Source organism: Myxocyprinus asiaticus, chromosome 15, assembly GCF_019703515.2.
Source record: "Myxocyprinus asiaticus isolate MX2 ecotype Aquarium Trade chromosome 15, UBuf_Myxa_2, whole genome shotgun sequence".
Lineage (NCBI taxonomy): Eukaryota > Metazoa > Chordata > Actinopteri > Cypriniformes > Catostomidae > Myxocyprinus > Myxocyprinus asiaticus.
This window is the reverse complement of record NC_059358.1, coordinates 14,005,734-14,019,914: the sequence shown is the minus strand read 5'-3', so window position 1 is coordinate 14,019,914 and position 14,181 is coordinate 14,005,734. Positions and strand designations below refer to the sequence as shown.

The following is a 14,181-nucleotide window of genomic DNA, read 5'->3' as shown; positions in this document are numbered from 1 at the left end:
TGCTGTTGTTTTGGTGTCAATGTTTCTTAAAAGATAAACAGCAAAATGATCCTCATATTTATGTGGGCCTTAAGGTATCTGCAAGATGACTTAAGCATGTTGTTAAGCACCACAAGGCATCTGGGGCATCCTTGCACAGTATTTTCTTTTTATTATACTGTTTCCTAGGGGTTAAAGATATTTACATACAAATGCAACTAGATTTTTAAATTATATGAAGATGTGAGTGATACTTCTTGCCTCTGCAAAACTTGCCGCTGCTTGAATGTTTTGGGTAGTTGCCAGGGTGCTGCTATGTGATTGCTAAGGTGTTTTAAGTGTTTTTATTAGTGTGTTGCTACATGGTTGCTAGACAGTTTTGGGTGGTTGCTAAGGTATTTCTAGGTGGTTGCTCACCAGATGGTTGCTCAAGTCAAAAGAGCCCACCCAAAGTCTATGATATTCTGGTTCCTAGATATGGCTTGGGTCCCTCCTTCAGGGGAAGTCTGTGGATTATTTTCCGCATGTTTTATTGTCAGCTACATGAAAAGCTCTAAAGTCTAATTGCTCAGAATATAATTGTTGAAAAAAAAAAGTAAAAAAGCCACATAATTTGAGGTATCATTCATGTCCTTAGCACAAATGGTGCCGAATTACACACTGAATGGGTTAGGGGTTTGTTGAAATCCCTAACCATAAAGATGCAGTAGTGAGCACCATTGGCCATTCGTGGATTTTTAGGGGATTTTTTTGTTGTATGTGATTCCAGTTAAATAAAATTAAAAAAACTGAAGGGTGGCAGTAAAATGAGAACGTGTGCTGCAAAACTCTCCCAGAACGTCTTGTAGGAGCAGATGTCATTTGAGTATTGTTCGGTATCACGGTCTGGACAGGGGATCAGATTCCAGGGAGGCAGATGTAGGGAGTGTACAGACGTGTGGGAGAGCTTTTTTCCCAATCACTCTGGTTCATATTCTCTTTCACTCACTTACATTCGTCTCCCACGATTGCTACAAGCTGGTAACATCCAGCCGGTGTTATTATCATTAACGAAAACTAAAATGAAAGCTAAATAAAACATTTTCACTAACGTGAATAAAAAAACTATATATTTTTTCTAATTCCAAAACTAACTAAAATAAAATAAATGAGCTAAATTAATTTCTATTTTTAGATTTTAATACAGATTATATTATAATATTTAAAACTTTTACAACCTGCATTCATTGCAGATGAAAATGCCACTAGATAGCAACTGAACCAGCCTGATCTCACAGTTAAATCGGAAACAGTAGGTTGACATTTCTTTAGCAAAAATCTGTATATGCTTACCGAAATTTAAAACACTGCCCCTAGTGGCCAAAGCGGTAAGTGTTGTAGGGCGTATAGACATGTGTGAGCTCCCGTTTATGTCCAGGAGAGGTCGCCAGAAGCTAGTTGTGAAGCGAGTTCTTTTCAGCTGTAAAGGATGTAACAAAGTGAAGAGGAATGCATATTTTATGGACTCTACCCCTGAACTCAAACCTAAACTTAACCATTAGTGGAGTGGAGTTAAAATGAAAAGTTAGGGGGAAAAGTGCAACCTCCGAATCACGCTCGTCATTGATTGAGTGAATGCGATTACTTCCTGGTTTCAATGTGGATACAAGCCCAGGTCTCTCATGCTGCTGACTCAGCGTACTACCGGTCTAGCCATGTGGGAAGGTAAACACACTGAAACCGATGCAAAAATGTCTGGTGGGAAATGTTGCATATCGGTGAGTCGGCATACTGTCACCGATCCTAGGGTACCGGAACTTCTGGAAACGGCATGCTGACTTCCTGTGTGATCATGTTAAGTGCACGAGACGGCCTAGAGAAATTACAAATTTTGTTAACCATATTGAAATTATATCAGTTAACGCAATAACTTGTGTATTAAATGTGTGTTTTTAAAATAAAAACTAAATAAACAGAAACTAAAACACACTGAAAAAACTAGGCCTGTCGCGATTATTAAATAAACGTCTGACCGTGGTTATTTGATCTTACCGCGGTTATCTTCAAATTCCAATCATATTTTAATTCCCAAAAAAGGGAATTTTAAGCGAATATATAAAAATGACATTAATGGCGCGTTTGTGTGTCATTCAGTTGAACTCCGAGCGTCACTGAGCTGCATTGCAGAAGTCAACCAGAGCAGCTGCTGTCCGGAAGTGCTCATGAAGTGCTTCTCAAGTGCACAGATGCACGCGTCATCAGCAGAGGGTCACGCCAAATATAAACTTTGATAGTGAACACAAAGCGCTCTGGCTTCACTTTAAGCGATCATGTAATGGCAAATGTTTCTGGTCATGGCAGGTTCATACATGCAGAGTTAATAACGCACAGTAACACAGAGGAGGAGATGCACGCTTAAAAGCCAAAGTATACTTAGCGTGCCTGTGTTGCGGATCGCTCCGAAGTATATACCCTATGCCTGGCGTAAATTTCATCATAATCCAGTCCGTGCAGCCTGACCGTTTGCCGGCCATATTTTCTTGACTCGCAGATGCAGTCATCGTCTATGTGTATCGTCGGCGCATGCCTTAAGGCCCAGGTATACTTTGTTTTTGCATGTTCCAGATCGCCTTGTGCCTGGTCGACCTTGTTGCCATTGTTAGTATACTCTTCTGACTGCGAGCGAATATGAAAGCATTTGTTGCATGCCCACTACAAATTCTTTGTGATACTCTTCTAGTAGAGTCAGTGGCCGGCGCATGCGGCGACAATGTGCATAGACGATGACCGCATCCGCGAGTTGGGAAAATCTGGCCGGTGTGCGGTCAAGCCACGTGGACTGGATTATGATGAAATTTACGTCAGGCATACTGTGCACGGAACGATAGGCAGCGCGGATGCGCCAAGTATACTTTGGCCTTTACTCTGTTTCTGTGGTCATAAAATGATGATACGAAATCTCAAAGGTTTTATTTAATGAGAAATAAGGGCTCGTGGGTTTAATAAAAGAACATTAAAATAATGTGTGAAAGTGAAGAAATTAGGAGAGAAATATTTTACTATTGCAAAATATAATATAATATAAAAAGAAAATTTAAAATATGAGTTCCAAAACCAACAGTGTAAATGTAAAATTGACCAAAACAAAAGTTGACCAAAAAGAAAGACATATTTTAAGAATTTAGAAATATTTTGATATTTCAAACATTATTTTTCAAGTCATTCATAAGTTTTTAAAGTCTTAAAAGGAAATCTTATATCCCTATTTTATTGCTGTATTTGATTTATATATTTGAAGTTAAATATGTAAAAAATGACTAATGAAGTACACATGCATGAAATATGACAATTAATATGACAATTAATCGTGAAAGCACTAAAATAGATAATTAATCGTTGTAATTGCAATTATTTTTTTTTTGACAATTAATCGTCAGCCAAATTTCATAATCGTGACAGCCCTAGAAAAAAATAAAGCCTAGCTAAAACTATCAATCATAGAGTAATAACTAACGGGAACTAAACTAATCTGAAAAGACCAATTCAGAATAAAATAGAAATAGAAAAAAAACTAAATTAAAAATTAAAAACTATAGCAACCCTGCCTTTACAATCTGATATCTACCAGAGCTTCAACATTAAAGGAGAAGAAGATAAGAGAATGAGTTGTTTTTGTCTTCTGTCAGTGCTCTCAAGCCTCAGTAAGGAAGTTGTGATCTTTATCTATGTTGCAAGTATCTTATATGCCCCTTCTGCTTTTTAGAGTCATGTGTTGGTGGCAGATCTGTGTGTAGCGGTTACAGCTTGTTCTTCATTTGAAACTTCCTCTTTCACATGTTCTTGTCCACTTTGCTTGTCTTAAAATAACATCAGGGAAACAATTTCTTTGGCATCATAGTCTGCCTAATATTGAGCTGCCGTCTTCATTGCTGACTCACATTCCCGTATACTCTGTCCCTTCCACTCAGAGATGATTCTCAATCAATATCCACAATAAGGATGATACAGAGATAGGAAAACAAAGACAGATCATATTGGGCTTCATCTACTGTTTTTTTATTTTTATTTTTTTATTATTATTTTCTCCCCTTTTCTCCCCAATTTGGAATACCCAATTCCCAATGCGCTCTAAGTCCTCGTGGTGGCATATTGACTTGCCTCAATCCGGGTGGCGGAGGACAAATCTCAGTTGCCTCCGCTTCTGAGACTGTCAATCACAGCATTTTATCACGTGGCTTGTTGAGCGTGTTACTGTGAAGATGTAGCGCGTGTGGAGGCCCACGCTATTCACCGCGACATCCATGCACAACTCACCACACGCCCCACCGAGAGCGAGAACCACACATTATAGCATCCACGAGGAGGTTACCACATGTGACTCTACCCTCCCTAGCAACCAGGCCAATTTGGTTGCTTAGGAGATCTGGCTGGAATCACTCAGCATGCCCTGGATTCGAACTCACGACTCCAGGGGTGGTAGTCAGCATCAATACTCGCTGAGCTACCCAGGCCCCCTCATCTACTGTTTGTTACGTTTTTTAGTGATTCTTGACTCTTGTCAATACATGGCCATACATGTATTTTCAAACCATCTGGAAAGAATGGGTGGGGAGCTGGGTGGGATGGGGGACAGTCAACCAGCTACATCAACACTAGGGTTGCAAAGGGGCGGAAAATTTCCGGTAAATTTCCGGAAACTTTCCATGGGAAGTTAAGCTGGGGAATTTTGGAAATATTGGAAAAAACTTTGGGCACTTGGCTATATGCTGCTGCATCTTTGTGGCATTCTTAACATAGGTCTTTGCACAGTTTTGCAAATGTACACAGCCTTTCCTTCTACATTGGCTGAGGTGAAATGTATCCACACATCAGATGGCGCACGTGGCATTGTTCTGTAGAATAAGATTAGAAAAAAGCTTTTAAAAAACACTAATGCAATGCCATGCACAGATACATAAATAGTTAGCTAAACAATTGGAATATTCTGGAATGGTAAAAATATTTTACAATTGATGCTGGACAAATGAATAGAAATAGGCTAGATGAATAGATGAACACTCCTCAATCAGCATGCTAAATCAAACTATAACCTAAGTTCTTGTATGATAACAGAAAACTGGCTAGCAGAAGTCAGAAGAAACAGCATCACAGTTGAGCTAGCTAGCACCATGATAGCGAGCCTCTTAAATTGTCAATGAAATGGTGTTAGCTAGCTTACATTTAGCATATCTGATTTACTGGCTAGCTAGCTACTGTATAAACACATTTTGATTTAGTATTTGCTAGTTAAACTTTAATACCATAGATCAGATATATTTACCCTAGTAATATTATCAAAACTTACTTGACTGGATGTAGTCCTTGGCCTCAAATGCAGTAGTGTGGCTTCAATAGTCCTGCTGTAGTAAGTAGCCTGCAGTAAGTAGTGTACTGTGTGCATGTGATTGAGGAATGCGCAGGGTAGAAATTCAACTGAATTTGCATTAAATCTGGTTGTTTTAACCAAGATTATGCTGCAAGATGTTTTTTTTTAATTACATTTAAGTTCCCTGTTATAGGCTAACTTGCAAGTTTGCAAATTTCCAGTTTATTCCCATTAATTCCCGTTAATTCCCATATATTCCCTTTAATTCCCATGGAAAGTTTCCAACTTTGAAAATTTCCAGAATTTTGCAACCCTAATCAACACAAGTGGAACTGCAAATGTAGTCGAATGTAAATCGATGGATGAATCTTTTCACATGTCAAAATCTGGCATGACTCTGACTCATATCTTACACTAACATCAAAATTCTTACTGGAAAAGAGGCTGTCATAACCTAAGGCAGCATAATTCATTAAATAAATAATCGATTACCATTACAGCTGTAACAATTAACTTATGGTGAATAGCAGTGGTGTAAAGTAATGAAGTACAAATACTTTGTTACTGTACTTAAATAGCTTTTTTCAAAATGTTTACCTTCTTGAGTATTTAAATTTGTTGCAACTTTTAATTTTTTTTGCCAAACAAATACTTTTTACTCTGATACAGACCCTCTTGTTACTCGTTACCTGGATTAAAAAAAGTTTGTTTCATTATTTGCGAAAAGAGAGCAGAGAGCATCTCATAATAAGAGCGCAGTGTGTTTGATTGACAGCAGCGCGAGGACAGACACTCAGAGCGTGCCCTCATCAGAGCATCGAGGTGTGCTGAACTGCCTAAACATGCTTCCAAACACACAGATAAGATATAATTTACCCTAGCTGTGTACAATTTAACTTGACAGTTTAAATATAATCATTACTGTACATACGCCACAGAAAACGAGGAACACAGAAACAATGGAGGACTCTCCTAAGATACTGTGGAATAATGACAGTAGGTGTTTTTTGTACCACATGATTTTGCTTAATTTATGAATGATGGTGAATGGAAAACTGGGTGTTGCGTGCTTTTGATTCTTTCTACTGGACCGGTAGCACCGAGTATTGACTCAATTTGGTATTCGCGAGCCGTCTGTCGGCTGATTCGAAACTCTCACATGTGTGTGCGTATACGACTCCGCGTGCTGTAAAGAGCACTCATGTTTTCCCGGGATCGTCCCAGTTTTCGGCCGTCTGTCCTGGAAAGATACAATTCAATGCGCAAAATGTTCCGGAATTTGAACATTTTCCTGAAGCGCTCACCCATATGAGGACTTGTCTATGTGTACACTATTCTAGAAGACTGATCAAACGTGCTCTCCTAAACTGCTCTTTCGTATGAACCTTTAGAAAGTCTGATTAATTTAAGTGAATCGGTTCGTTTGGACAATTCATGTTTATGAAGTTCTCCTAAACCGGCCTGTCCCTCTCATAGGAAGCATTGGAAATTTCGAGGATTTATGTACATGACCGTATTAAAGGACGATTCATTTGAGTCTCACTCATTATTTCACATCTTCTAACTTGCTGCTATTTAGTTAAATGCTGCTTTTCACCACTGTTTTCGCTTAATTTATTTACATGAATGTGTTTACATTTATTTACACTGGTGCATCTGTTCAAATGCTGTTTAATACTGATAATTGTATTTTTTATAAAGGTAATATTTAAGTGTAGTTAGGCCCTATTGTTAATAGCTTGTATGGTAGTAACTAGAGTTAATATGTTGAATGTATACATAATACAATTATTGATATTATTGTTTGAATTAATTATATTCTGTTCATGTTAATTTCCATGAACTATAGCTTATTTTCCGAATAAAATGCCCTTATCCACCTGTGACTCAGCTTTGCATATTGTATACTAAACTGTTTTTTTAAATTATTTATTTTTATAAGGAGAGTACAAAACAAACAATAATAATAATAATAATAAAAAAAATAAGATAAGCCCTAGATAAGCTTTTTCCCTAGAAAAAAAGAAAATAAATAAATAAAACTAAACAAAAGTAAAACAAGCATTTGAAAATCTAAGAGAAAATTTTAATGGGATAGTTCACCCAAAAATGAAAATTCCCTTGTTGTTCACTCACCCTTATACCATCTCAGATGTGTATGACTTTCTTTCTTCTGCAGAACACAAATGAAGATTTTTAGAAGAATATTTCAGCTCTGTAGGTCCAAATATCACATAAAGGCATTATAAAAGTAATCCCTGTGACTCCAGTGGTTTAATCAATGTCTTCTGAAGCAATCCAATTGGTTTTGGGTTAGAACAAACCAAAATATTACACATTTTTCACCGTACATGTTGCCATTGCAGTCTCTAGGCACGTTCATGATTTCAAGCTCGATTACACTCCCTAGTGCTTGATGCATGCGCAGCATGCTAGATGGCGTTAGGAAGTGTAATCGAGCTTGAAATCATGATCGCCAAGGAGACTGCTGATGTCAAGATGTACAGTGAAAAAGGAATTACAATTTGGTCTGTTTTCACCCAAAACGATTGGATCGCTTCAGAAGACATGGATTAAACCACTGGAGTCTGATGGATTATGTTTATGCTGAATTTATCTGTGTTTTGGAGCTTCAAAGGTCTGGTCACTATTCACTTGCATTGTATGGACCTACAGAGCTGAAATATTCTTCTAAAAATCTTTGTTTGTGTTCTGCAGAAGAAAGAAAGTCATACACATCTGGGATGGCATGAGGGTGAGTAAAAGATGAGATAATAGTCATTTTTAGGTGAACTATCCCTTTAACTATAAAAGTTAATATTTATTGTATCCGATATAATTCATATGAGTCTCAATTATATGGCTTTAAAAATAGCAACATATAGGTCGCACTTGGATCGTATTTATTTAAAGATGAACAGATTTGAATATGTAGTACTTTTACTTTTTGATACTTAAGTATTTTTAAAAGCAGGCACTTTTTACTTTTACTTAAGTAATACATTTGTGTGGTGTCTGTATTCTTATGTAAGCATGGAAATTGAGTACTTTTTCCATCACTGGAGAATAGTGAAAATTACTGCATTACACGTAGGTCTAAATTTTTTTTAACATGCACACTTTTTACGCTGAAATCCAAAAAATAACACAACGCAAAAACTTGTTTTTTCAGCTTGTTTTGGAAGTGCAGAGTACATACAGAATGTTGCATGTTGCCCCATTATTTTAATAAACAGTATTATAAGTGTTTAAATGTATATTCTATTAATGAAAATTAATCGCAATTACAATATCAAGAGAAATAATGGACAATTTTTTTTTTCCTTAATGGTGCAGCCCTACCCACTACAGACATTATAGTCTTGAAACCATTTCTTCTTCTTCTTCTTTTTTTTTTTTAGGGGTTTTTCTTCTTTTCTGCAAAGTTTTACGAGTGATCTTGAACACACTATGTCAAGTGATTATGACTAATGCGCAATTGAAAGTTGTTACAAAGGCAGGGGAGTGTTGTAAATTATTACAAAGTTCAATATGCAGGCTGGTTTTCCTGATTAGCTTCTGTTTACAAAAATACCTGCAGTTTACACGCACTTTGCAAAAGTTTGAAAAAGTTTGATGGATTGATATGATCTTCACTACATACCACAGATGAAACATCTACTCTTTTTTGCAAGCTAGTTTGTTACGGCTGTTGTCAGCATGTCAGTGCCCCTAATGAAGCAGTTGGCACACCCTCACCCTCATTCATCACCTGTACCGTCTGCTTCTCTTCTTTCAGACCGAACACACTAGATCTTTCCTGCAGCTTTCATATCATAAAACATCATTGGCCTCGTAGCTGTCTCATCTCTCAATCTCAAAGATTTTCGCTTAAACACTTAGCCATGCATTTTTATTGTCTGGGCAATGGGGGACACGTTCCCGTGGAGTACTTATTTCAGATTCCACTTTAGGGTATTTGGCTTCTCTAATATATCACATTTATAAAAGGATAGACAGCTTAATGGAGAATGAAAATAGAAATAGTCGACTGATCTATTAAATGACAGTGAAACATGAAACGATGACTCTCTTTGTCTCTGAATGATGCACCTGACTCATACTGAAACTAAATGCCACATGAAAAGGAAATTGTACATAATACCTTCCTATTTGTGAAGCTTGTCTTTTTGAATATACATTGGAAGCAGTACTGGAGAGCAAATATTTTACAAGACTTTTACAAGGAGCAAAAAAACTCCTACCACTAAATAATTTCGACTTGTCCCTCAATTTGTAAAAAAAAAAAAAAAAAGCACATTTACAGTAATGAATTTACAAAGTTTTTGATCTGGGATTACAGACTTTTACTGTGCCAGATATGGTGTCAGATATATCAGGGTCATTTTACAGGTAATGATAGTGAAACAAAATGCTTTTAAATCTCCATCAATAAAGTTTAAATATGTGTGTGAAACCATTTGCTTTACTCTAAATAAGCCTTCAAATGCTTTCCTTTCTGGCTTTCTTTTTGGTGTCCTTCTCAAGCACTATAGGGCACATTTGTAGTCCGGACAGCAAACATCAGTATTATCTTTTATCTAGTTGTATTGAGGAGTTTTATATATATATATATATATATATATCCCCTTTTCTCCCCAATTTGGAATGCCCAGTTCCCACTGCTTAGTAGGTCCTCGTGGTGGCGCGGTTACTCACCTCAGTCTGGGTGGTGGAAGACAAGTCTCAGTTGCCTCCGCTTCATGTGGCTCATTGTGCATGACACCGTGGAGACTCCCAGCACATGGAGGCTCATGCTACTCTCCGCGATCCACGCACAACTCACCACGCACCCCATTGAGAGCGAGAACCATTAATCGTGACCACGAGGAGGTTACCCCATGTGACTCTACCCTCCCTAGCAAATGGGCCAATTTGGTTGCTTAGAAGACCTATCTGGAGTGACTCAGCACACCCAGGATTCGAACTCGCGACTCCAGGGGTGGTAGTCAGTGTCAATACTTGCTGAGCTACCCAGGCCCCCGTATTGAGGAGTTTTTAATGTCCAGCACTGAAATGTTCTGTGGCCAAATGGTTTTCTCCTGGAAAAAATGTTGGATCAGATTGCTAGTTAATTGCTGTCTTTGTGCTGTAGGAACAATAGATGTACTATTTGAACAACCATTCCCTGCTGTGACAGCCATAGTACACTGTGTGCAATGCCAATACTTTTAAGTACTGCTCTGTAGAACTGCACACAACCAGCTGTGGCTTTGCATGCATGCAGGCAGCTTTTTTGTCTTTAGGACAGCACTAATGGAAATTGATTGTGACCTAATGAGATAGTTTGGCAGGTCATGCCAAACCTGTCCATGGTGTTCACTGGAAATCTGGGCTAAAAGGCTCCGTCCTTTGTTAAGTTTGACTCAATGTTGGCCTTTATTTGTTTATAATGTTATGTTTTGACGTTAGTTCCAGTTTCCAACAGTGGAAACATTGGTCAATTAGATGTCATTAACTGTTGTGACTGCACCAACTAGACTAAGATTTAAGAGTTAAAAAATGGTATACCTTGATGATGTTTGAAGTGCCATTTTTTGAAGTGCCAATTTTTTTTGTTGTTAGATTTTTTTTTAGATATAAGTGAATTTTAGTAAAATAGTGTAGGTATAAATTTAATTTCAGCAACTTTGTGTACATCTCACTTGCTATCATTAAATTTGAGTTTTATATATCAGCATTTTATTGGCCTCCTACAGTGACTGACAGGCGATTTAAAAGGTGATTGGCTCTTTTACCTGTAAGGCGGGACTTCCTTTTCTTCATTGTTGGTTTTTATTTCTGTTGTGTTGCGCAGGGCAGCCACGTCAACAGTGAAATCTCATTGGTCTAAAAACCTGGTCCACATGACTGTATATTAAACAAAAAATATGTTCTGATTGGCTGTTATTGTGCTGCATCGCACTGCATTTTCACTTTCAGTGTGGACAAAAAAAACACAGGAAACTTATCACGATACGTTTAGTTAGGACATGGTGTAAATCTTTTTTATGTCTTTATCTCTTTATGGCATAGTCATCTAGTTTAGGAAATAAAACAGTTGTAGGTGAACATTTCAATTTAAATGCCAACTTTTTTCCTCAGGTTAAAGATGAGAAGAAAATCCAAGAAGTGGTGGACCTCACCGACTACGAGAAATCTGAGGAGCTTCGCAAAGCCAAGAGCAGGAGCAAGAAGAACCACAGCAAGTTTACACTACTGCGATCCCGGCAGCCAGGCAACACGGTCAGTCTCTACAGGATGTCAGGTTTCACAGCAGATGATAATGGTTAATGTTTAAAACCATGGCTCTTCATAAATTCACATAAGCAAAAGAAGTTTATTTTGAGGGCATTTTACATTATTGTGTTGTGTGAGACACATTGAGACTAAGGACTGAGGCTGTGGCTTATTGGACAATACCACAACATAGTTGGTGGTGTCATTGTTTACTGCAAAAAAATATTTTCTTAATCAGAATTTTTGTATTATTTTCTTCCAGTAAAAATATCTAAATATCCTTATATCAAGATAAATGTTCCTGAGTAGCAAAGCTGCATAATCCCTTACAATTTATTTTTTAACTAGCTGCAATCTTTCTGCAAATTTGCAGCAATTTTGTTGCTCTTCACCGGTAGTGGTGAACCTCCAGCAAACCTTTGGCAACAATGGACAATTTGCCGCAAGTTTGCCGCAAAGCTCATTTGCACGTGAAAATTATCAGTGGTGAATTTGCAGCAAGTTTGTGGCAAACTTGCCATGAACTCTCGATTTTCATAAGGGAAGATAAAGAATAGTTTTTTTTCTAACCCCATTGGCAATTTTTTTCCCTTATAAGTATAAATATAACAAAAGTATAAGTATCATTAAGTATAAATCTATTAAATTTCGAAGATTTATGTAACCGTATTAAAGGACGATTCATTTGAGTCTCACTCATTATTTCACATCTTCTAACTTGCTGCTATTTAGTTAAATGCTGCTTTTCACCACTGTTTTCGCTTAATTTATTTACATGAATGTGTTTACATTTATTTACACTGGTGCATCTGTTCAAATGCTGTTTAATACTGATAATTGTATTTTTTATAAAGGTAATATTTAAGTGTAGTTAGGCCCTATTGTTAATAGCTTGTATGGTAGTAACTAGAGTTAATATGTTGAATGTATACATAATACAATTATTGATATTATTGTTTGAATTAATTATATTCTGTTCATGTTAATTTCCATGAACTATAGCTTATTTTCCGAATAAAATGCCCTTATCCACCTGTGACTCAGCTTTGCATATTGTATACTAAACTGTTTTTTAAAATTATTTATTTTTATAAGGAGAGTACAAAACAAACAATAATAATAATAATAAAAAATAAGATAAGCCCTAGATAAGCTTTTTCCCTAGAAAAAAAGAAAATAAATAAATAAAACTAAACAAAAGTAAAACAAGCATTTGAAAATCTAAGAGAAAATTTTAATGGGATAGTTCACCCAAAAATGAAAATTCCCTTGTTGTTCACTCACCCTTATACCATCTCAGATGTGTATGACTTTCTTTCTTCTGCAGAACACAAATGAAGATTTTTAGAAGAATATTTCAGCTCTGTAGGTCCAAATATCACATAAAGGCATTATAAAAGTAATCCCTGTGACTGGTTTAATCAATGTCTTCTGAAGCAATCCAATTGGTTTTGGGTTAGAACAAACCAAAATATTACACATTTTTCACCGTACATGTTGCCATTGCAGTCTCTAGGCACGTTCATGATTTCAAGCTCGATTACACTCCCTAGTGCTTGATGCATGCGCAGCATGCTAGATGGCGTTAGGAAGTGTAATCGAGCTTGAAATCATGATCGCCAAGGAGACTGCTGATGTCAAGATGTACAGTGAAAAAGGAATTACAATTTGGTCTGTTTTCACCCAAAACGATTGGATCACTTCAGAAGACATGGATTAAACCACTGGAGTCTGATGGATTATGTTTATGCTGAATTTATCTGTGTTTTGGAGCTTCAAAGGTCTGGTCACTATTCACTTGCATTGTATGGACCTACAGAGCTGAAATATTCTTCTAAAAATCTTTGTTTGTGTTCTGCAGAAGAAAGAAAGTCATACACATCTGGGATGGCATGAGGGTGAGTAAAAGATGAGATAATAGTCATTTTTAGGTGAACTATCCCTTTAACTATAAAAGTTAATATTTATTGTATCCGATATAATTCATATGAGTCTCAATTATATGGCTTTAAAAATAGCAACATATAGGTCGCACTTGGATCGTATTTTTTTAAAGATGAACAGATTTGAATATGTAGTACATTTACTTTTTGATACTTAAGTATTTTTAAAAGCAGGCACTTTTTACTTTTACTTAAGTAATACATTTGTGTGGTGTCTGTATTCTTATGTAAGCATGGAAATTGAGTACTTTTTCCATCACTGGAGAATAGTGAAAATTACTGCATTACACGTAGGTCTAAATTTTTTTTAACATGCACACTTTTTACGCTGAAATCCAAAAAATAACACAACGCAAAAACTTGTTTTTTCAGCTTGTTTTGGAAGTGCAGAGTACATACAGAATGTTGCATGTTGCCCCATTATTTTAATAAACAGTATTATAAGTGTTTAAATGTATATTCTATTAATGAAAATTAATCGCAATTACAATATCAAGAGAAATAATGGACAATTACCAAAATTTGATGAGGTTCATGCTCAAAACAAGAAAAAATAAATTCTTTGTTTTTATCTTCCAAAGTTAACTTATCCTGTTCCACGGATGTTTAGATATGGGAAAACAAGATAAAAATAATTGCAATAATTTTTTTTAATTT

General features: G+C 36.5%; 1 protein-coding gene across 1 annotated transcript in view; it reads left to right on the top strand.

The window, feature by feature from the left end:
• Window positions 1-14,181, top strand: part of LOC127452936 (pleckstrin homology domain-containing family O member 1-like) — a 36,596-nt gene that overhangs the window by 6,517 nt on the left and 15,898 nt on the right. The window contains exon 3 of the mRNA XM_051718840.1: window positions 11,447-11,587. Coding sequence (XP_051574800.1) covers window positions 11,447-11,587 — 141 coding nt within the window. The remainder of the gene's footprint in view (window positions 1-11,446; window positions 11,588-14,181) is intronic.